The following is a 24,911-nucleotide window of genomic DNA, read 5'->3' on the forward strand; positions in this document are numbered from 1 at the left end:
TGAAAGAAGGACAGGGACCTCCAAACTCAATTGACATCTGTGACGCTTCTGGGGTTTTGGCAATGTCCGAGAGTGGACCCTCTGGGTCGCGGAATTGAGGCCCCCGAGACGAGCGCACCAGGTGGAACCGACCCCTATACAGGGACCGTTAGGGGCAGGCCCGCGGGGGATCAGACACCGCGACTGCTGGAACCAAGAGGGGCGGCTCGAAGGACCGGAAAGACCACAGGCAGGAGTGAAGGCTGCACCGGAACCAAAGTACAGAGCTCCCTGTGGAGCGTCCGAGGAGAGATGCAGAGCAGTAATGCCTGAGGCAACAAGGAAGACAGACGGACAGCAGGCCAAAGGACAGGACTGGGAAATGGCCTGACACTAGGGAGTGGGACAGAAGCGAAGGCTAAGGAACACGGACCAGACAGGACGGAGGGCAGACAGGGAGACAAACAGAGGCAGAGACAGCAAGACAGAGACTAGGGACAAGCACTGAAAAGCGGGGAAACCTATAGGGAACCTATAGGCGGCCAAATAGTGTAAAGGATTTCACACAAGAACCAGGCGTCTTCCCCTTATGGAAGACGCCTGATAAATCCCCTGCTGGCAGGCGATTGGCTGACCGCTAATCGGCCGCCACCCACCGCAGGGTTAAACATCATGACGGGCCCGCGCCCTAGTGCGCATGTGTGGGCTGGGAGCAGCAGGAGGAGAGGGAGCGCGTGAGTCGGAGGGAGCGGGCGAGGCGCCGGGTGAGTGACTGCCGCAGGGGAACCCGGTGCCCGTGGGACGGCGGCGGCCACAACATCCCTGTACAGCTCCAAAAACCAGGTTATAACATTGAGCTACATATCAATGGCGCTGCTTTGCAATGGCAGTATTATTACGCACCTTCTGGTGTCACCACAATGGGCAGCACCCAGGACACCGGCACCCGGCTCATCACCTGGTCCTGGAGGAGAAGACAAGTGACGAGACAAAAAGTAAAGCACAACTCTCATCATCTTCAGCTGTAATCCGCATACAGTATATGAAGAGTAGGAAGCTGCTGTATGCACTGCTACAACCTGTGCGCTCCCCCGGTGTCCATCCTCCTCTGCTACAACCTGTGCGCTCCCCAGGTCTCCATCCTCCACTGCTACAACTTGTGCGCTCCTCCAGTCTCAGTCTTCCTCTGCTACAACCTGTGCGCTCCCCCGGTCTCCATCCTACTCTGCTACAACCTGTGCGCTTCCCCGGTCTCAGTCTTCCTCTGCTACAACCTGTGCGCTTCCCCGGTCTCTGTCTTCCTCTGCTACAACCTGTGCGCTTCCCCGGTCTCAGTCTTCCTCTTCTACAACCTGTGCGCTTCCCCGGTCTCAGTCTTCCTCTGCTACAACCTGTGCGCTTCCCCGGTCTCAGTCTTCCTCTGCTACAACCTGTGCGCTCCCCCGGTCTCCATCCTACTCTGCTACAACCTGTGCGCTCCCCCAGTCTCCATCCTACTCTGCTACAACCTGTGCGCTTCCCCGGTCTCAGTCTTCCTCTACTACAACCTGTGCGCTCCCCAGGTCTCCATCCTCCACTGCTACAACTTGTGCGCTCCTCCGGTCTCAGTCTTCCTCTGCTACAACCTGTGCGCTCCCCCGGTCTCCATCCTTCTCTGCTACAACCTGTGCGCTTCCCCGGTCTCAGTCTTCCTCTGCTACTACCTGTGCGCTTCTCCGGTCTCTGTCTTCCTCTACTACAACCTGTGCGCTCCCCCGGTCTCCATCCTCCATTGCTACAACCCTTGCGCTCTACCCGTTCTCTGTCTTCCTCTACTACAACCTGTGCGCTCCCCCGGTCTCCATCCTCCATTGCTACAACCTGTGCACTCCACCCGGTCTCTGTCTTCCTCTACTACAACCTGTGCGCTCCCCCGGTCTCCATCCTTCTCTGCTACAACCTGTGCGCTTCCCCGGTCTCAGTCTTCCTCTGCTACTACCTGTGCGCTTCTCCGGTCTCCATCCTTCTCTGCTACAACCTGTGCGCTTCCCCGGTCTCAGTCTTCCTCTGCTACTACCTGTGCGCTTCTCCGGTCTCTGTCTTCCTCTACTACAACCTGTGCGCTCCCCCGGTCTCCATCCTCCATTGCTACAACCCTTGCGCTCCACCCGGTCTCTGTCTTCCTCTACTACAACCTGTGCGCTCCCCCGGTCTCCATCCTCCACTGCTACAACCTGTGCGCTCCCCCGGTCTCCATCCTCCACTGCTACAACCTGTGCACTCCTCCGGTCTCTGTCTTCCTCTACTACAACCTGTGCGCTCCCCCAGTCTCTGTTCTCCACGATAACTGCGCTCTCCCGCTCTCCATCCTCGTCTGCTACAGCTGGTCCTCTACCCTGGTCTCTGTCCTTCTCCACTATAACTGTGCGCTCCTCTGGTCTCGGTCTTCCTCCACTACAACCTGTGCACTCACCTGGTTTTCCTCCTCCTCGTCTTCCTCCTTCATATTAGGAATGAGCAGCGCAGGCTTTACAGTGCTCAACAACATAAACTCCCAGCACAAGGGGTCGCCCAGGTCAAAAGTAATATCCTATGCAATAAGAAAAGGTGAAATCTATTGCCTTCAAAAGTGTCCAGTACGCAACTCGTCTTCAATGGGACAAACTGCACCTTCAACGTCCCCTCTGCTGCCGATCCTCTTCAATACACGCTGTGCCATCCCCTCTGCCGCTGTGTCTTCTGCTACGGTCCTTCCCCTTATACTCGCTGTACTATCCCCTCTTCTGTCTGCACACACTGGGCTGCCCCCTCCCCTGCCTCCACCCCTCACACACTGGGCTGCCCCCTCCCCTGCCTCCACCCCTCACACACTGGGCTGCCCCCTCCCCTGCCTCCACCCCTCACACACTGGGCTGCCCCCTCCCCTGCCTCCACCCCTCACACACTGGGCTGCCCCCTCCCCTGCCCCCTCCCCTGCCTCCACCCCTCACACACTGGGCTGCCCCCTCCCCTGCCCCCTCCCCTGCCTCCACCCCTCACACACTGGGCTGCCCCCTCCCCTGCCTCCACCCCTCACACACTGGGCTGCCCCCTCCCCTGCCTCCACCCCTCACACACTGGGCTGCCCCCTCCCCTGCCCCCTCCCCTGCCTCCACCCCTCACACACTGGGCTGCCCCCTCCCCTGCCTCCACCCCTCACACACTGGGCTGCCCCCTCCCCTGCCTCCACCCCTCACACACTGGGCTGCCCCCTCCCCTGCCTCCACCCCTCACACACTGGGCTGCCCCCTCCCCTGCTCCCTCCCCTGCCTCCACCCCTCACACACTGGGCTGCCCCCTCCCCTGCCTCCACCCCTCACACGCTGGGCTGCCCCCTCCCCTGCCCCCTCCCCTGCCTCCACCCCTCACACGCTGGGCTGCCCCCTCCCCTGCCTCCACCCCTCACACACTGGGCTGCCCCCTCCCCTGCCTCCACCCCTCACACGCTGGGCTGCCCCCTCCCCTGCCTCCACCCCTCACACACTGGGCTGCCCCCTCCCCTGCCTCCACCCCTCACACACTGGGCTGCCCCCTCCCCTGCCTCCACCCCTCACACGCTGGGCTGCCCCCTCCCCTACCTCCACCCCTCACACACTGGGCTGCCCCCTCCCCTGCCTCCACCCCTCACACACTGGGCTGCCCCCTCCCCTCACACACTGGGCTGCCCCCTCCCCTCACACACTGGGCTGCCCCCTCCCCTGCCTCCACCCCTCACACACTGGGCTGCCCCCTCCCCTGCCTCCACCCCTCACACGCTGGGCTGCCCCCTCCCCTGCCTCCACCCCTCACACGCTGGGCTGCCTCCACCCCTCACATGCTGGGCTGCCCCCTCCCCTGCCTCCACCCCTCACACGCTGGGCTGCCTCCACCCCTCACACGCTGGGCTGCCTCCACCCCTCACACGCTGGGCTGCCCCCTCCCCTGCCTCCATCCCTCACACGCTGGGCTGCCCCCTCCCCTGCCTCCACCCCTCACACGCTGGGCTGCCCCCTCCCCTGCCTCCACCCCTCACACGCTGGGCTGCCCCCTCCCCTGCCTCCACCCCTCACACGCTGGGCTGCTCCCTCCCCTGCCTCCACCCCTCACACGCTGGGCTGCTCCCTCCCCTGCCTCCACCCCTCACACGCTGGGCTGCCCCCTCCCCTGCCTCCACCCCTCACACGCTGGGCTGCCCCCTCCCCTACCTCCACCCCTCACACGCTGGGCTGCCCCCTCCCCTGCCTCCACCCCTCACACACTGGGCTGCCCCCTCCCCTGCCTCCACCCCTCACACACTGGGCTGCCCCCTCCCCTGCCTCCACCCCTCACACGCTGGGCTGCCCCCTCCCCTGCCTCCACCCCTCACACGCTGGGCTGTCCCCTCCCCTGCCTCCACCCCTCACACGCTGGGCTGCCCCCTCCCCTGCCTCCACCCCTCACACGCTGGGCTGCCCCCTCCCCTGCCTCCACCCCTCACACGCTGGGCTGCCCCCTCCCCTGCCTCCACCCCTCACACGCTGGGCTGCCCCCTCCCCTGCCTCCACCCCTCACACGCTGGGCTGCCCCCTCCCCTGCCTCCACCCCTCACACGCTGGGCTGCCCCCTCCCCTGCCTCCACCCCTCACACGCTGGGCTGCCCCCTCCCCTGCCTCCACCCCTCACACGCTGGGCTGCCCCCTCCCCTGCCTCCACCCCTCACACGCTGGGCTGCCCCCTCCCCTGCCTCCACCCCTCACACACTGGGCTGCCCCCTCCCCTGCCTCCACCCCTCACACACTGGGCTGCCCCCTCCCCTGCCTCCACCCCTCACACGCTGGGCTGCCCCCTCCCCTGCCTCCACCCCTCACACGCTGGGCTGTCCCCTCCCCTGCCTCCACCCCTCACACGCTGGGCTGCCCCCTCCCCTGCCTCCACCCCTCACACACTGGGCTGCCCCCTCCCCTGCCTCCATCCCTCACACGCTGGGCTGCCCCCTCCCCTGCCTCCACCCCTCACACGCTGGGCTGCCCCCTCCCCTGCCTCCACCCCTCACACGCTGGGCTGCCCCCTCCCCTGCCTCCACCCCTCACACGCTGGGCTGCCTCCACCCCTCACACGCTGGGCTGCCCCCTCCCCTGCCTCCATCCCTCACACGCTGGGCTGCCCCCTCCCCTGCCCCCTCCCCTGCCTCCACCCCTCACACGCTGGGCTGCCCCCTCCCCTGCCTCCACCCCTCACACGCTGGGCTGCCCCCTCCCCTGCCTCCACCCCTCACACACTGGGCTGCCCCCTCCCCTGCCTCCACCCCTCACACACTGGGCTGCCCCCTCCCCTGCCCCCTCCCCTGCCTCTACCCCTCACACACTGGGCTGCCCCCTCCCCTCACACGCTGGGCTGCCCCCTCCCCTGCCTCCACCCCTCACACGCTGGGCTGCCCCCTCCCCTGCCTCCACCCCTCACACGCTGGGCTGCCCCCTCCCCTGCCTCCACCCCTCACACGCTGGGCTGCCCCCTCCCCTGCCTCCACCCCTCACACGCTGGGCTGCCCCCTCCCCTGCCTCCACCCCTCACACGCTGGGCTGCCCCCTCCCCTGCCTCCACCCCTCACACGCTGGGCTGCCCCCTCCCCTGCCCCCTCCCCTCACACGCTGGGCTGCCCCCTCCCCTCACACACTGGGCTGCCCCCTCCCCTGCCTCCACCCCTCACACGCTGGGCTGCCCCCTCCCCTGCTGTCGTACATTTGCTTTGCTTCTCTCAGTCCCTGGTACCTTGCAGCCGTTACGGCAGTACTGCATGTTCACCCAGTAGTTCTCATGATTCCACAGACTTTCGATGCTCAGGAAATGCGGGTCCTTGGTCGGGTACGCGCGGCCTGTCAGAGCATCGATGAAGAAATTGTCTGGAACTTCTCTCTTACCAGCCAGGACCAACACCCAGCAGTGAACTCTGCGACCGTACAGAAGGTCCGGGCCGGGGGTCTCTGCTTCCTGTAGACACATAACATACTCATGGATGATGGGGACTTAGGAAAAGGAATGGAATGAAGTGGAATCTCATTTCCATTCAGTACAGCCTTCACCTGTAATGGTGCCCTCTGGATCTCCCGGTCAGCGTGTAACAAACAACCCAGACATTTACTTTTTCCTTTAAAATAACTTTACCCTTCTGACTCTTAGTGAACCTTGAATCGAGCAGTTGGACACCGCTGCTGCTCTTCTGTATGGTGGGCTACAATTCTCATATACTCCCAGACCTGAGGCCAGAATAGATGGAGGCGTTGGTCTGCTCCTTTCATCACAATGTGCTTTCCAGGTGATTCCCCCTGGTTCCCTCACTTGTCTACCATTCCTTTGAGGTCCACGCTGTCAGACTTTTCAATCCCTTCTCCCTGCGGGTGGCTGTTATGTATCGTCCTCCCGGCTTCTCCCAACCGTTTCTAGATCACTTTGCCTCCTGTCTTCCACACTTTCAATCCTGTCCATCTCCACTCTCATCATGGAGGACTAACATCCCCACTGATAATCGCCACTCCCGATCAGCTGCTCATCTTCTGTCTCTAACCTTCTCCTTCAACCTTTAGCAGCTATTAACGCTCCAAACATGAGTGTGGGAATATACTAGTGTAGTGAAATATGTATATGTATGCATGTATGACCAGCAGTAATTAACATCTGTCCTTACACCACAGCTCTCCACACAGGTCATGACCTCACGTTATTCTGAGAAGGCAGTCTCCTGTCTCCAATCTCACCAGGGGGCTTTACTGAGAACCACAAAGTGGAAACATTTCACACCTTCTGGCTCTTTGAAGCGAGATGCCAATTGAAGAATGACACTATCTGTCTTTGAGAGAGGTTACACAAAGAGTTTCAGAGAAAAATAATGTATTCATTGGTAAAATAACCATGGCCCAGTCACACACCAGCAATTAGAATATTAACATGAGAGGCTGGTCTAGAAATTGGATCTCCAGGTTAAATCTATAAATTAGGCCTTCACACAAAGAAAAGTGTTCACAGTGAGGGGCAGCCTAGCTGTTGTGCTCCATTTCATATTCCCCCCTCCCTCGGGGTCAGAGAATCAGGATGCAGAGTTGGATATTTCTGTAAGTCTCTCCCTTTTATTTTATCGCTGTTTTGCATATTTGTATGTCACTTTTTATTCCCATATTTTATATCCTTTTTATTGTAAACACTGTACCTTTTATATTAAGGCTATGTGCACACGTCTGGAATTCCCACGGATTTTATGTGTTTTTGCCGCAAAAATGCATAAAATAAGTAACCCATTGAATTCAATGGCATTCCGCACATGCTGTGCTAATGCTGCGTGTTTTTCCGTGGCAAAATCGCACCGCGGAAAAATATGCAGCATGCTCATTCTTTTTGCGGAATCGCGGAAATTCCGCACACATAGGAATGCATTGGTCCGCTTACTTTCCGCATATGGCTGTGCACACCATGCGCAAAGTAAGTGGAAAATGTGCGGATGGTACCCAGGGTCTGGGGGAGAGGAGACTGTCCTCCAATCCCTGGGTACCATATCCCTGTAAAAAATAGAATTAAAATAAAAAATCGTGATAGTCTCACCTTCCGGCGTCCCCCCGCAGCGTCCCCAGGCCTCAGCGATGCTCCCTGCAAGTCCCGTTCTCAGCGATGCCTTGCGACAATGAGCTTTGATGACGTCGCGCAGGGTTCCCCAACAAAGGAAATCCTGAAAACATGATCTGGTGGTGGGCCTTGAGGACTGAAATTGGGGAACCCTGACGTAGCGGTCTCCCCATTTCTTAATACCGTGTCTTGCCCCCTCTCTGACATCAGTGACAGCTTGAAGTCTTTTGTGGTAGTTGTGGATGAGGTTCTTTATTTTCTCAGATGGTAAAGCTGCCCACTCTTCTTGGCAAAAAGCCTCCAGTTCCTGTAAATTCCTGGGCTAACAGGAACTGCACGCTTGAGATCTCCCCATAGTGCAGGGATGGGGTACCTCAGGCCCCAGGGCCATATGGCCCTCGATGACCTTTTATCAGGCCCCTGAGCAGATTCTCAGGGACTGCATTCTTGGGCAGGGAGCTGTATTTTGATTGCAACCAACTAATTAATTTCTTCTTGCTCTGTTAGCACACACACACACACACACACACACACACACACTGTTCACTACTGGACTCTGAAGATCATACAATGAAAGATTACATCCTGACACCAGTGCCTGAGTCAGGATGTACTTTGTGGGTGGAGTTTGTACGGCCCCCGGAGGATGGTATAAATATTCAAATGGCCCTTGGCAGAAAAAAGATTCCCCACCCCTGCCATAGTGGCTCAATGATATTGAGATCAGGAGACTGAGATGGCCACTCCAGAACCTTCACTTTTTGTTCTGCTGTAGCCAATGACAGGTCGACTTGGCCTTGTGTTTTGGATCGTTGTCATGTTGGAACGTCCCAGTACGTCCCAGTACGTCCCATGCGCAGATTCCGGTCTGATTATTGCAAATTTGCCTCCAGTAGTTGCTGATAATGTGCTGCATTCATCTTACCTTCAACTTTGACCAAGTTTCCTGTGCCTTTGTAGCTCACACATCCCCAAAACATCAGCAATCCACTTCTGTGCTTTACAGTAGGAATGGTGATCCTTTCATCATAGGCCTTGTTGACCTGTCACCAAATATAACGTTTATGGTGGTGGCCAAAAAGATCAATTTTGTTCTCATCACTCCAAATTACCTTGTTCCAGAAGGTTTGAGGCTTGTCTCTGTGCTGTTTTGCGTATTGTAGGTGACATACTTTGTGGTATTTGTGCAGTAATCACTTTCTTCTGGAAACTCCACCATGCAGCCCATTTTTCTTCAAGTGCCTCCTTATTGTGCATCTGGAAGCAGCCACACCGCTAGTTTTCAGAGACTCCAGTATTCAGCTGATGCTATTTGTGGGTTTTTCTTTACATCCTGAACAATTTTCCTGGCGTTGTCACCGGTCACAGGTGAGGATGTTACCTTTAGGAGCCAGTCACACCCATTTGTGTCAAGTTCTGTGCATGTTATCAGGCCAAAATCACCAGGGGATGTGAACTTTTGATCAGGGTCATTTGGATATTTTGGGTTGTCATTAGGATTTAAAAAGAGAAAACACAGTAGTCTGACAATAAATGGCTTCACCCAACCACTGACCATGAGTGGAGGAAAGGTTTGGTGTTATCACTCATATTCTCTGAAAAAAAGGCCAAGAAAGCAGAAATTCTGCCGGGGTGTGTAAACTTCTGAGCACCACTGTACATTCCTGTGGTGTATTTGTGCCCAGTGCTGCGCTCTCTAATACAGGGCTGTGATTACTTAGTAGTGGTTCTCAGCGATCTATTCTGCTATTCTTGTACTCCTGACCTTCGGGCACATACAGATCTGTATGTAGTAGAGGTGGGGGCGCAGGGCGCACTCTATCGCTGCTTTCTTTGTCTCCTTTGTATGTCAGGGATTCGGGGGGGGGGAATTTGTCCCCCAGTTGTCAGGAATCTATATATTATATACGTGGTTGGATGTTATATAAATCCCCACAACTTTTGTTTCCAAAATCCGCCTTATCTTCAGGTCAGACTGGGAACTACACCTAGGATAAGCAGTCGGCAGAAAGGCGGCCTTGCCGTGTACAGGTTATGGGCGCTCCGCAGTGAGGGCGGTGTGTCTATCCCCGGTCTCAGGCAGAAAACACAGAAACCTCCAGATTAGACATTAGAAAAGACTTTCTGACAGTGAGGGTGATCAGTGAGTGGAGCAGGCGGCCACGAGAGGTGGTGAGTTCTCCTTCAATGGAAGACTTCACACAGAGGCTGGACAGACATCTGACTGGGGTGATTTAGTGAGTCCTGCTTTGAGCAGGGGGTTGGACCAGGAGGTCCCTTCCAACTCTGCCATTTATTTTACTCATTGATATAGCGCCCTTCATTCCGCAGCGCTTTACAGACATTATTGGCACTGTCCCCAATGGGGCTCCATTCGCTGATTCTCTGTCATTTTACAATCCATTGTGATCACAAGGTGCAGATGCCACACCTCGGTCCCATGCATGCGCCAGCTCTTCTCGCACATCTGAACAGTGAGCCCGGACCGTGCGGACGCCTCGCCATGCCGTTTCCAGGGCCGTGTCGGTGGCTGCGGCGTTCTGGCTTTTGTCAGCCGCGCATGCTCTCCCTTCTGGACGCCGTGTCCACAGACCGTTATCATGTCAGGTGTACACAACGTCCTATATATAAGAGACAAGCTTGGACAATGCGTCCGCCCTCTCTCCTCTGCCAGGTGGCGAGCTGCGGGGGTCCTCCCCTCCACCTTCGTGCTGGCGGCTGGTTGCAGTGTTGCCGCAGCATTATCTGGCGGCTTTCTTGCCTCTATGCCGCTTTTCCTGTGACCGCCCCGTCCGTCAGTAAGGCTGCCTGTTTCACGTCTTTATCGGATTATTTCCCAAGGTATTCTTCCTTCCCAGCTGATGTTTCCCAGTGTAGCAGCACAGATTTACTGTTGTCACTGGACTTTAATACCATTTATCACATTTTTTCAGTGTTTCCACTTTGCCAGGTGTCACTTTTATTTCTACAGGTCTATATAGGATTCAATAGGCTCAAACCTTATCCATCATTTCCTCCATCATAACATTATTGTTTTTTCAAGCCCCTTTTTGCCGATTGATCCTTGTCATTGTCGCCCACGGTGGGTACAGGTTACCAGTTGGCCTGGATATTGTTTAGATCTATATTTGCTATATGACAACACTCGGTGTCTCCCTGTGTGACATCATCTGCTCGTTGTCCCTGTACCTCGCACATTAGAGGAGGTTATTGGTCCTTTTACGGACATTTAGTGGGTTTTGTATGGCCAATTTTTGGCGTTTTTAATGTTATTGTTCTGTTTGTGTTTTTTTTATTTATAAATTTATTCATTATATATTTTCTGAGTACGGTATATTATGTGGGTGATCTTGACCATTTTGTACACACTGGTTTACTCTTTTGTCCTGTCACATCTCCTCCTCATCTGTCTACCACCTACCCATCCTCTCCACAGTGCTGCCCTGCTCTACATCTCCTCCTCATCTGTATACCACCTACCCGTCCTCTCCACAGTGCTGCACCACCCTACATCTCCTCATCTCAGTCTACCACCTGCCCGTCCTCTCCACAGTGCTGCACCACCCTACATCTCCTCCTCATCTGTCTACCACCTACCCGTCCTCTCCACAGTGCTGCACCCCCCTACATCTCCTCATCTCAGTCTACCACCTACCCGTCCTCTCCACAGTGCTGCACCACCCTACATCTCCTCATCTCAGTCTACCACCTACCCGTCCTCTCCACAGTGCTGCACCACCCTACATCTCCTCATCTCAGTCTACCACCTGCCCGTCCTCTCCACAGTGCTGCACCACCCTACATCTCCTCCTCATCTGTCTACCACCTACCCGTCCTCTCCACAGTGCTGCACCACCCTACATCTCCTCATCTCAGTCTACCACCTACCCGTCCTCTCCACAGTGCTGCACCACCCTACATCTCCTCCTCATCTGTCTACCACCTACCCGTCCTCTCCACAGTGCTGCACCCCCCTACATCTCCTCATCTCTGTCTACCACCTACTCGTCCTCTCCACAGTGCTGCACCACCCTACATCTCCTCATCTCTGTCTACCACCTACCCGTCCTCTCCACAGTGCTGCACCACCCTACATCTCCTCCTCATCTGTGTCTACCACCTACCCGTCCTCTCCACAGTGCTGCACCACCCTACATCTCCTCATCTCTGTCTACCACCTACCCGTCCTCTCCACAGTGCTGCACCACCCTACATCTCCTCCTCATCTGTGTCTACCACCTACCCGTCCTCTCCACAGTGCTGCACCACCCTACATCTCCTCATCTCTGTCTACCACCTACCCATCCTCGCCACAGTGCTGCACCACCCTACATCTCCTCATCTCTGTCTACCACCTACCCATCCTCTCCACAGTGCTGCACCACCCTACATCTCCTCATCTGTCTACCACCTACCCATCCTCTCCACAGTGCTGCACCCCCCTACATCTCCTCATCTCTGTCTACCACCTACTCATCCTCTCCACAGTGCTGCACCACCCTACATCTCCTCATCTCTGTCTACCTCCTACCCGTCCTCTCCACAGTGCTGCACCACCCTACATCTCCTCATCTCTGTCTACCACCTACCCATCCTCTCCACAGTGCTGCACCACCCTACATATCATTCCTGTCTACCACCTACCCATCCTCTCCACAGTGCTGCACCACCCTACATCTCCTCCTCATCTCTGTCTACCACCTACCTGTCCTCTCCACAGTGCTGCACCACCCTACATCTCATCTGTCTACCGCCTACCCGTCCTCTCCACAGTGCTGCACCACCCTACATCTCCTCCTCATCTGTCTACCACCTACCCGTCCTCTCCACAGTGCTGCACCCCCCTACATCTCATCTCTGTCTACCACCTACCCATCCTCTCCACAGTGCTGCACCACCCTACATCTCCTCATCTCTGTCTACCACCTACCCATCCTCTCCACAGTGTTGCATCACCCTACATCTCCTCATCTCTGTCTACCACCTACCCATCCTCTCCACAGTGCTGCACCACCCTACATCTCCTCATCTCTGTCTACCACCTACCCATCCTCTCCACAGTGCTGCACCACCCTACACCTCCTCCTCATCTGTCTACCACCTACCCATCCTCTCCACAGTGCTGCACTGCCCTACATCTCCTCCTCATCTCTGTCTACCACCTACCCATCCTCGCCACAGTGCTGCACCACCCTACATCTCCTCATCTCTGTCTACCACCTACCCATCCTCTCCACAGTGCTGCACCACCCCACATCTCCTCATCTCTATCTACCACCTACCCATCCTCTCCACAGTGCTGCACCACCCCACATCTCCTCATCTCTGTCTACCACCTACCCATCCTCTCCACAGTGCTGCACCACCCTACATCTCCTCCTCATCTGTCTACCACCTACCCGTCCTCGCCACAGTGCTGCACCACCCTACATCTCCTCCTCATCTCTGTCTACCGCCTACCCATCCTCTCCACAGTGCTGCACTGCCCTACATCTCCTCATCTCTGTCTACCACCTACCCATCCTCTCCACAGTGCTGCACCACCCTACATCTCCTCATCTCTGTCTACCACCTACCCATCCTCTCCACAGTGCTGCACCACCCTACATCTCCTCATCTCTGTCTACCGCCTACTCATCCTCTCCACAGTGCTGCACTGCCCTACATCTCCTCATCTGTCTACTGCCTACCCGTCCTCGCCACAGTGCTGCACCACCCTACATCTCCTCATCTCTGTCTACCACCTACCCATCCTCTCCACAGTGCTGCACCACCCTACATCTCCTCATCTCTGTCTACCACCTACCCATCCTCTCCACAGTGCTGCACCACCCTACATCTCCTCCTCATCTCTGTCTACCACCTACCCATCCTCGCCACAGTGCTGAACCACCCTACATCTCCTCCTCATCTGTCTACCGCCTACCCGTCCTCGCCACAGTGCTGCACCACCCTACATCTCCTCATCTCTGTCTACCGCCTACCTGTCATGATCCAGTGTTGGATCTGGCGGTATTAAAAGCACAAAGTGAACTTTTTTTACTTTGGTTGAGTTCAAAGGTGTTTTGACTGTCCCCGGTGGTGGTTAGCGGTATCGCACCATAGGTTTAGGTTAATGTTCACTTAATTAGGGATCAGGTGTGACTCCCTATAAAGGTGTGCTTAGGGGGTTCACTCACGGCTGGTGATATTTCTTTCTGAGTTGTTGGAGAGCCTGGTGGAAGGATGGAGCGGGATAGGAGTCCTGCGCAGTCAGCCAGAGAGGATGAGTGCCAGCTAATGGTGTCTGCAGGAAGGACTGGCATGGCTTGGTGGAGTCGCAGTTTGTGGTGTCGGCGGGAAGTGCGGGCATGGCTTAGAGGAGTGGCGACTTGGAAGAGAGTTGCACTCAGCATGTTCGACTTGGTTGCTGAGAACTGGACTCGAGCATGCTTGGATTCTTGGCAGAGGCTGGACTCATCTTGGGACTCTGTGTACTGGACTGCTGCAAGTGGTGATGGACTCTGCTCCCAGGCTGCACGATGGTGACGGATCCAGTTATGGTGATGGATCAGGGTGGAGGAGAAGATGCACGCAGGTGGTGGGCTCTGTTGCTAGGAGCGCACGCAACAGAGCAAAGATAAGTGGTGGTTTCCCCTGTATTGTCTCTTTCCTCATGTGTGTTGTTAGTGCAGTGGTGGGATTAGTCTCCGCACCGACCTATTCCCTAGTGAGGGTTTAGGCTCAGGGCGAGCAAGGGCGTTAAGGTACGCGTGCGGCGACAGGTGCGGAGCCTGTTTAGGGAATGTGAGGAGTGTAGGGACACTGGCTCAGGGGAGTGCAGAAGGTCTCCATTTCTCCATTCCCTATCGCAGGGCCCACCATTGTTAAAGTTACCCAGGTTCCCCACTTATTATTTAAATGCGCCTTACTGGAGGCGGTGTTTCCAGATATGTATGCATGGCGTGTAATACCTAAATCTGCCAGGTGGAGGCGGCGTATCCACCTGCACGCTTTATTATTTAAATTCGCCCCACTGGAGGCGGTGTATCCAGGATCACGTGTGTTATGGGTTCGCCTTGCGACATCATCTGCGTCCTGACATACGTGACCATGACACTACCCATCTCCACAGTGCTGCACCGCCCTACATCTCCTCATCTCTGTCTACCGCCTACCCGTCCTCGCCACAGTGCTGCACCACCCTACATCTCCTCATCTCTGTCTACCACCTACCCATCCTCTCCACAGTGCTGCAAAACCCTACATCTCCTCATCTCTGTCTACCACCTACCCATCCTCTCCACAGTGCTGCACCACCCTACATCTCCTGCTCATCTGTCTACCGCCTACCCGTCCTCGCCACAGTGCTGAACCACCCTACATCTCCTCATCTGTCTACCGCCTACCCGTCCTCGCCACAGTGCTGCACCACCCTACATCTCCTCATCTCTGTCTACCGCCTACCCATCTCCACAGTGCTGCCCCGCCCTACATCTCCTCATCTCTGTCTACCACCTACCCATTCTCTACACAGTGCTGCACAGCCCTACATCTCCTCCTCATCTCTGTCTACTATCTACCCGTCCTCTCCACAGTGTTGCACCACCCTACATCTCCTCCTCATCTCTGTCTACCACCTACCTGTCCTCTCCACAGTGCTGCACCGCCCTACATCTCCTCCTCATCTCTGTCTACCACCTACCTGTCCTCTCCACAGTGCTGCACCACCCTACATCTCCTCATCTGTCTACCGCCTACCCGTCCTCTCCACAGTGCTGCACCACCCTACATCTCCTACTCATCTCTGTCTACCACCTACCTGTCCTCTCCACAGTGCTGCACCACCCTACATCTCCTCATCATCTCTGTCTACCACCTACCCATCCCCGCCACAGTGCTGCACCACCCTACATCTCGTCCTCATCTGTCTACCGCCTACCCGTCCTCGCCACAGTGCTGCACCACCCTACATCTCCTCATCTGTCTACCACCTACCCGTCCTCTCCACAGTGCTGCACCACCCTACATCTCCTCCTCATCTCTGTCTACCACCTACCTGTCCTCTCCACAGTGCTGCACCACCCTACATCTCCTCCTCATCTCTGTCTACCACCTACCCATCCCCGCCACAGTGCTGCACCACCCTACATCTCGTCCTCATCTGTCTACCGCCTACCCGTCCTCGCCACAGTGCTGCACCACCCTACATCTCCTCTTCATCTGTCTACCACCTACCCGTCCTCTCCACAGTGCTGCACCACCCTACATAGAATCATAGAATCATAGAATCATAGAATCGTAGAGTTGGAAGGGACCTCCTGGGCCATCTGGTCCAACCCCCTGCTCAAAGCAGGATTCGCTAAATCATCCCAGTCAGATGTCTGTCCAGCCTCTGTTTGAAGACTTCCATTGAAGGAGAACTCACCACTTCTCGTGGCAGCCTGTTCCACTCATTGATCACTCTAACTGTCAAAAAGTTTTTTCTAATATCTAATCTGTGTCTCCTCCCATTCAGTTTCATCCCATTGCTTCTAGTCTTTCCCTGTGCAAATGAGAATAAAGTTGATCCTTCTACAATGTGACAGCCCTTTAGATATTTGTAGACAGCTACATCTCCTCCTCATCTCTGTCTACCACCTACCCATCCTCGCCACAGTGCTGCACCACCCTACATCTCCTCCTCATGTGTCTACCGTCTACCCGTCCTCGCCACAGTGCTGCACCACCCTACATCTCCTCATCTCTGTCTACCACCTACCCATCCTCTCCACAGTGCTGCACCACCCTACATCTCCTCATCTCTGTCTACCACCTACCCATCCTCTCCACAGTGCTGCACCACCCTACATCTCCTGCTCATCTGTCTACCGCCTACCCGTCCTCGCCACAGTGCTGAACCACCCTACATCTCCTCCTCATCTGTCTACCGCCTACCCGTCCTCGCCACAGTGCTTCACCACCCTACATCTCCTCATCTCTGTCTACCGCCTACCCATCTCCACAGTGCTGCCCCGCCCTACATCTCCTCATCTCTGTCTACCACCTACCCATCCTCTCCACAGTGCTGCACTGCCCTACATCTCCTCCTCATCTCTGTCTACTATCTACCCGTCCTCTCCACAGTGTTGCACCACCCTACATCTCCTCCTCATCTCTGTCTACCACCTACCTGTCCTCTCCACAGTGCTGCACCGCCCTACATCTCCTCCTCATCTCTGTCTACCACCTACCTGTCCTCTCCACAGTGCTGCACCACCCTACATCTCCTCATCTGTCTACCGCCTACCCGTCCTCTCCACAGTGCTGCACCACCCTACATCTCCTACTCATCTCTGTCTACCACCTAACTGTCCTCTCCACAGTGCTGCACCACCCTACATCTCCTCCTCATCTCTGTCTACCACCTACCCATCCCCGCCACAGTGCTGCACCACCCTACATCTCGTCCTCATCTGTTTACCTCCTACCCGTCCTCGCCACAGTGCTGCACCACCCTACATATCCTCTTCATCTGTCTACCACCTACCCGTCCTCTCCACAGTGCTGCACCACCCTACATCTCCTCCTCATCTCTGTCTACCACCTACCTGTCCTCTCCACAGTGCTGCACCACCCTACATCTCCTCATCTCTGTCTACCACCTACCCATCCTCGCCACAGTGCTGCACCACCCTACATCTCCTCCTCATCTGCCTACCGTCTACCCGTCCTCGCCACAGTGCTGCACCACCCTACATCTCCTCATCTCTGTCTACCACCTACCAATCCTCTCCACAGTGCTGCACCACCCTACATCTCCTCATCTCTGTCTACCACCTACCCATCCTCTCCACAGTGCTGCACCACCCTACATCTCCTGCTCATCTGTCTACCGCCTACCCGTCCTCGCCACAGTGCTGAACCACCCTACATCTCCTCCTCATCTGTCTACCGCCTACCCGTCCTCGCCACAGTGCTGCACCACCCTACATCTTCTCATCTCTGTCTACCGCCTACCCATCTCCACAGTGCTGCACCGCCCTACATCTCCTCATCTCGGTCTACCACCTACCCATCCTCTCCACAGTGCTGCACTGCCCTACATCTCCTCCTCATCTCTGTCTACTATCTACTCGTCCTCTCCACAGTGTTGCACCACCCTACATCTCCTCCTCATCTCTGTCTACCACCTACCTGTCCTCTCCACAGTGCTGCAACGCCCTACATCTCCTCCTCATCTCTGTCTACCACCTACCTGTCCTCTCCACAGTGCTGCACCACCCTACATCTCCTCATCTGTCTACGCCTACCTGTCCTCTCCACAGTGCTGCACCACCCTACATCTCCTACTCATCTCTGTCTACCACCTACCCATCCTCGCCACAGTGCTGCACCACCCTACATCTCCTCCTCATCTGTCTACCGTCTACCCGTCCTTGCCACAGTGCTGCACCACCCTACATCTCCTCATCTCTGTCTACCACCTACCCATCCTCGCCACAGTGCTGCACCACCCTACATCTCCTCATCTCTGTCTACCACCTACCCGTCCTCTCCACAGTGCTGCACCACCCTACATCTCATGTCTGTCTACCACCTACCCATCCTCTCCACAGTGCTGCACCGCCCTACATCTCCTCCTCATCTCTGTCTACCACCTACCCGTCCTCTCCACAGTGCTGCACCACCCTACATCTCCTCCTCATCTCTGTCTACCACCTACCCATCCTCTCCACAGTGCTGCACCACCCTACATCTCCTCCTCATCTCTGTCTACCCTCTACCCATCCCCTCCACAGTGCTGCACCGCCCTACATCTCCTCTATATCTGTCTACCACCTTCCTGTCCTCTCCACAGTGCTGCACCCCTACATCTCCTCCTCATCTCTGTCTACCACCTACCCGTCCTCTCCACAGTGCTGCACCACCCTACATCTCCTCATCTCTGTCTACCACCTACCCATCCTCTCCACAGTGCTGCACCACCCTACATCTCCTCCTCATCTCTGTCTACCACCTACCCATCCTCTCCACAGTGCTGCACCGTCCTACATCTCCTCCTCATCTGTCTACCACCTACCCATCCTCTCCACAGTGCTGCACCACCCTACATCTCCTCCTCATCTCTGTCTACCACCTACCCATCCTCTCCACAGTGCTGCACCGCCCTACATCTCCTCCTCATCTGTCTACCACCTACCCATCCTCTCCACAGTGCTGCACCACCCTACATCTCCTCCTCATCTCTGTCTACCACCTACCCATCCTCTCCACAGTGCTGCACCACCCTACATCTCCATCTGTCTACCATCTACCCGTCCTCTCCACAGTGCTCACCACCCTACATGTCCTCCTCATCTCTGTCTACCACCTTCCTGTACTCTCCACAGTGCTGCACCGCCCTACATATCCTCCTCATCTCTGTCTACCACCTACCCATTTTCTCCACAGTGCTGCACCGCCCTACATCTCCTCCTCATCTCTGTCTACCACCTACCCGTCCTCTCCACAGTGCTGCACCGCCCTACATATTATCCTCCTGATCTCTGTCTACCACCTACCCATTTTCTCCACAGTGCTGCACCGCCCTACATCTCCTCATCTCTGTCTACCACCTACCCATCCTCTCCACAGTGCTGCACCGCCCTACATCTCCTCCTCATCTGTCTACCACCTACCCGTCCTCTCCACAGTGCTGCACCACACTATATCTCCTCCTCATCTGTCTACCACCTACCTGTCCTCTCCACAGTGCTGCACCACCCTACATCTCCTCCTCATCTCTGTTTACCACCTACCATTTTCTCCACAGTGCTGCACCGCCCTACATCTCCTCATATCTGTCTACCACCTACCCGTCCTCTCCACGGTGCTGCACCGCCCTACATATTAATCTCCTGATCTCTGTCTACCACCTACCCATTTTCTCCACAGTGCTGCACAGCCCTACATCTCCTCCTCATCTCTGTCTACCACCTACCCATCCTCTCCACAGTGCTGCACCGCCCTACATCTCCTCCTCATCTGTCTACCACCTACCCATCCTCGCCACAGTGCTGCACCACCCTACATCTCCTCCTCATGTGTCTACCGTCTACCCGTCCTCGCCACAGTGCTGCACCACCCTACATCTCCTCATCTCTGTCTACCACCTACCCATCCTCTCCACAGTGCTGCACCACCCTACATCTCCTCATCTCTGTCTACCACCTACCCATCCTCTCCACAGTGCTGCACCACCCTACATCTCCTGCTCATCTGTCTACCGCCTACCCGTCCTCGCCACAGTGCTGAACCACCCTACATCTCCTCCTCATCTGTCTACCGCCTACCCGTCCTCGCCACAGTGCTTCACCACCCTACATCTCCTCATCTCTGTCTACCGCCTACCCATCTCCACAGTGCTGCCCCGCCCTACATCTCCTCATCTCTGTCTACCACCTACCCATCCTCTCCACAGTGCTGCACTGCCCTACATCTCCTCCTCATCTCTGTCTACTATCTACCCGTCCTCTCCACAGTGTTGCACCACCCTACATCTCCTCCTCATCTCTGTCTACCACCTACCTGTCCTCTCCACAGTGCTGCACCGCCCTACATCTCCTCCTCATCTCTGTCTACCACCTACCTGTCCTCTCCACAGTGCTGCACCACCCTACATCTCCTCATCTGTCTACCGCCTACCCGTCCTCTCCACAGTGCTGCTCCACCCTACATCTCCTACTCATCTCTGTCTACCACCTAACTGTCCTCTCCACAGTGCTGCACCACCCTACATCTCCTCCTCATCTCTGTCTACCACCTACCCATCCCCGCCACAGTGCTGCACCACCCTACATCTCGTCCTCATCTGTTTACCTCCTACCCGTCCTCGCCACAGTGCTGCACCACCCTACATATCCTCTTCATCTGTCTACCACCTACCCGTCCTCTCCACAGTGCTGCACCCCCCTACATCTCCTCCTCATCTCTGTCTACCACCTACCTGTCCTCTCCACAGTGCTGCACCACCCTACATCTCCTCATCTCTGTCTACCACCTACCCATCCTCGCCACAGTGCTGCACCACCCTACATCTCCTCCTCATCTGCCTACCGTCTACCCGTCCTCGCCACAGTGCTGCACCACCCTACATCTCCTCATCTCTGTCTACCACCTACCAATCCTCTCTACAGTGCTGCACCACCCTACATCTCCTCATCTCTGTCTACCACCTACCCATCCTCGCCACAGTGCTGCACCACCCTACATCTCCTGCTCATCTGTCTACCGCCTACCCGTCCTCGCCACAGTGCTGCACCACCCTACATCTCCTCCTCATCTCTGTCTACCACCTACCTGTCCTCTCCACAGTGCTGCACCACCCTACATCTCCTCATCTCTGTCTACCACCTACCCATCCTCGCCACAGTGCTGCACCACCCTACATCTCCTGCTCATCTGTCTACCGCCTACCCGTCCTCGCCACAGTGCTGAACCACCCTACATCTCCTCCTCATCTGTCTACCGCCTACCCGTCCTCGCCACAGTGCTGCACCACCCTACATCTTCTCATCTCTGTCTACCGCCTACCCATCTCCACAGTGCTGCACCGCCCTACATCTCCTCATCTCGGTCTACCACCTACCCATCCTCTCCACAGTGCTGCACTGCCCTACATCTCCTCCTCATCTCTGTCTACTATCTACTCGTCCTCTCCACAGTGTTGCACCACCCTACATCTCCTCCTCATCTCTGTCTACCACCTACCTGTCCTCTCCACAGTGCTGCAACGCCCTACATCTCCTCCTCATCTCTGTCTACCACCTACCTGTCCTCTCCACAGTGCTGCACCACCCTACATCTCCTCATCTGTCTACGCCTACCTGTCCTCTCCACAGTGCTGCACCACCCTACATCTCCTACTCATCTCTGTCTACCACCTACCTGTCCTCTCCACAGTGCTGCACCACCCTACATCTCCTCCTCATCTCTGTCTACCACCTACCCATCCCCGCCACAGTGCTGCACCACCCTACATCTCGTCCTCATCTGTCTACCGCCTACCCGTCCTTGCCACAGTGCTGCACCACCCTACATCTCCTCCTCATCTGTCTACCACCTACCCGTCCTCTCCACAGTGCTGCACCACCCTACGTCTCCTCATCTCTGTCTACCACCTACCTGTCCTCTCCACAGTGCTGCACCACCCTACATCTCCTTCTCATCTTTGTCTACCACCTACCCATCCTCTCCACAGTGCTGTACCACCCTACATCTCGTCCTCATCTGTCTACCGCCTACCCGTCCTCGCCACAGTGCTGCACCACCCTACATCTCCTCTTCATCTGTCTACCACCTACCCGTCCTCTCCACAGTGCTGCACCACCCTACATCTCCTCCTCATCTCTGTCTACCACCTACCTGTCCTCTCCACAGTGCTGCACCACCCTACATCTCCTCCTCATCTCTGTCTACCACCTACCCATCCTGGCCACAGTGCTGCACCACCCTACATCTCCTCCTCATCTGTCTACCGTCTACCCGTCCTCGCCACAGTGCTGCACCACCCTACATCTCCTCATCTCTGTCTACCACCTACCCATCCTCGCCACAGTGCTGCACCACCCTACATCTCCTCATCTCTGTCTACCACCTACCCGTCCTCTCCACAGTGCTGCACCATCCTACATCTCATGTCTGTCTACCACCTACCCATCCTCTCCACAGTGCTGCACCGCCCTACATCTCCTTCTCATCTCTGTCTACCACCTACCCGTCCTCTCCACAGTGCTGCACCACCCTACATCTCCTCCTCATCTCTGTCTACCACCTACCCATCCTCTCCACAGTGCTGCACCACCCTACATCTCCTCCTCATCTCTGTCTACCCTCTACCCATCCCCTCCACAGTGCTGCACCGCCCTACATCTCCTCTATATCTGTCTACCACCTTCCTGTCCTCTCCACAGTGCTGCACCCCTACATCTCCTCCTCATCTCTGTCTACCACCTACCCGTCCTCTCCACAGTGCTGCACCACCCTACATCTCCTCATCTCTGTCTACCACCTACCCATCCTCTCCACAGTGCTGCACCGTCCTACATCTCCTCCTCATCTGTCTACCACCTACCCATCCTCTCCACAGTGCTGCACCACCCTACATCTCCTCCTCATCTCTGTCTACCACCTACCCATCCTCTCCACAGTGCTGCACCGCCCTACATCTCCTCCTCATCTGTCTACCACCTACCCATCCTCTCCACAGTGCTGCACCACCCTACATCTCCTCCTCATCTCTGTCTACCACCTACCCATCCTCTCCACAGTGCTGCACCACCCTACATCTCCATCTGTCTACCATCTACCCGTCCTCTCCACAGTGCTCACCACCCTACATGTCCTCCTCATCTCTGTCTACCACCTTCCTGTCCTCTCCACAGTGCTGCACCGCCCTACATATCCTCCTCATCTCTGTCTACCACCTACCCATTTTCTCCACAGTGCTGCACCGCCCTACATCTCCTCCTCATCTCTGTCTACCACCTACCCGTCCTCTCCACAGTGCTGCACCGCCCTACATATTATCCTCCTGATCTCTGTCTACCACCTACCCATTTTCTCCACAGTGCTGCACCGCCCTACATCTCCTCATCTCTGTCTACCACCTACCCATCCTCTCCACAGTGCTGCACCGCCCTACATCTCCTCCTCATCTGTCTACCACCTACCCGTCCTCTCCACAGTGCTGCACCACACTATATCTCCTCCTCATCTGTCTACCACCTACCTGTCCTCTCCACAGTGCTGCACCACCCTACATCTCCTCCTCATCTCTGTTTACCACCTACCCATTTTCTCCACAGTGCTGCACCGCCATACATCTCCTCATATCTGTCTACCACCTACCCGTCCTCTCCACGGTGCTGCACCGCCCTACATATTAATCTCCTGATCTCTGTCTACCACCTACCCATTTTCTCCACAGTGCTGCACAGCCCTACATCTCCTCCTCATCTCTGTCTACCACCTACCCATCCTCTCCACAGTGCTGCACCGCCCTACATCTCCTCCTCATCTGTCTACCACCTACCCGTCCTCTCCACAGTGCTGCACCGCCCTACATCTCCTCCTCATCTGTCTACCACCTACCCGTCCTCTCCACATTGCTGCACCACCCTACATCTCCATCTGTCTACCACCTACCCATCCTCTCCACAGTGCTGCACCGCCCTACATCTCCTCATCTCTGTCTACCACCTACCCATCCTCTCCACAGTGCTGCACCGCCCTACATCTCCTCATCTGTCTACCACCTACCCGTCCTCTCCACAGTGCTGCACCGCCCTACATCTCCTCCTCATCTGTCTACCACCTACCTGTCCTCTCCACAGTGCTGCACCACCCTACATCTCCATCTGTCTACCACCTACCCATCCTCTCCACAGTGCTGCACCGCCCTACATCTCCTCATCTCTGTCTACCACCTACCCATCCTCTCCACAGTGCTGCACCGCCCTACATCTCCTCATCTGTCTACCACCTACCCGTCCTCTCCACAGTGCTGCACCGCCCTACATATTATCCTCCTGATCTCTGTCTACCACCTACCCATTTTCTCCACAGTGCTGCACCGCCCTACATCTCCTCCTCATCTCTGTCTACCACCTTCCTGTCCTCTCCACTGTGCTGCACCGCCCTACATCTACTCATCTCTGTCTACCACCTACCCGTCCTCTCCACAGTGCTGCACCGCCCTACATATTATCCTCCTGATCTCTGTCTACCACCTACCCATTTTCTCCACAGTGCTGCACCACCCTACATCTCCTCCTCATCTCTGTCTACCACCTACCCGTCCTCTCCACAGTGCTGCACCGCCCTACATATTATCCTCCTGATCTCTGTCTACCACCTACCCATTTTCTCCACAGTGCTGCACCGCCCTACATCTCCTCCTCATCTCTGTCTACCACCTACCCATCCTCTCCACAGTGCTGCACCGCCCTACATCTCCTCATCTCTGTCTACCACCTACCCTTCCTCTCCACAGTGCTGCACCGCCCTACATCTCCTCCTCATCTGTCTACCACCTACCCGTCCTCTCCACAGTGCTGCACCGCCCTACATCTCCTCCTCATCTGTCTACCAACTACCTGTCCTCTCCACAGTGCTGCACCACCCTACATCTCCATCTGTCTACCACCTACCCGTCCTCTCCACAGTGCTGCACTGCCCTACATCTCCTCATCTCTGTCTACCACCTACCCATCCTCTCCACAGTGCTACACCGCCCTACATCTCCTCCTCATCTGTCTACAACCTACCCGTCCTCTCCACAGTGCTGCACCGCCCTACATCTCCTCCTCATCTGTCTACCACCTACCTGTCCTCTCCACAGTGCT

At 56.2% G+C, this 24,911-nt stretch overlaps 1 protein-coding gene across 2 annotated transcripts in view; it reads right to left on the bottom strand.

The window, feature by feature from the left end:
• The window catches only part of DRC7 (dynein regulatory complex subunit 7), an 86,207-nt gene that overhangs the window by 17,611 nt on the left and 43,685 nt on the right, over positions 1-24,911 (bottom strand). For both annotated transcript variants that reach the window (XM_073565090.1, XM_073565091.1), the window contains 3 exons: positions 5,725-5,943; positions 2,432-2,548; positions 883-943 (listed from right to left, as the gene is read on the bottom strand). In XM_073565090.1, coding sequence (XP_073421191.1) covers positions 883-943; positions 2,432-2,548; positions 5,725-5,943 — 397 coding nt within the window. The remainder of the gene's footprint in view (positions 1-882; positions 944-2,431; positions 2,549-5,724; positions 5,944-24,911) is intronic.

The sequence above is a fragment of the Dendrobates tinctorius genome, unplaced genomic scaffold, assembly GCF_039654945.1.
Source record: "Dendrobates tinctorius isolate UK_male_01 unplaced genomic scaffold, ASM3965494v1 ptg000538l, whole genome shotgun sequence".
NCBI classification, from domain to species: domain Eukaryota; kingdom Metazoa; phylum Chordata; class Amphibia; order Anura; family Dendrobatidae; genus Dendrobates; species Dendrobates tinctorius.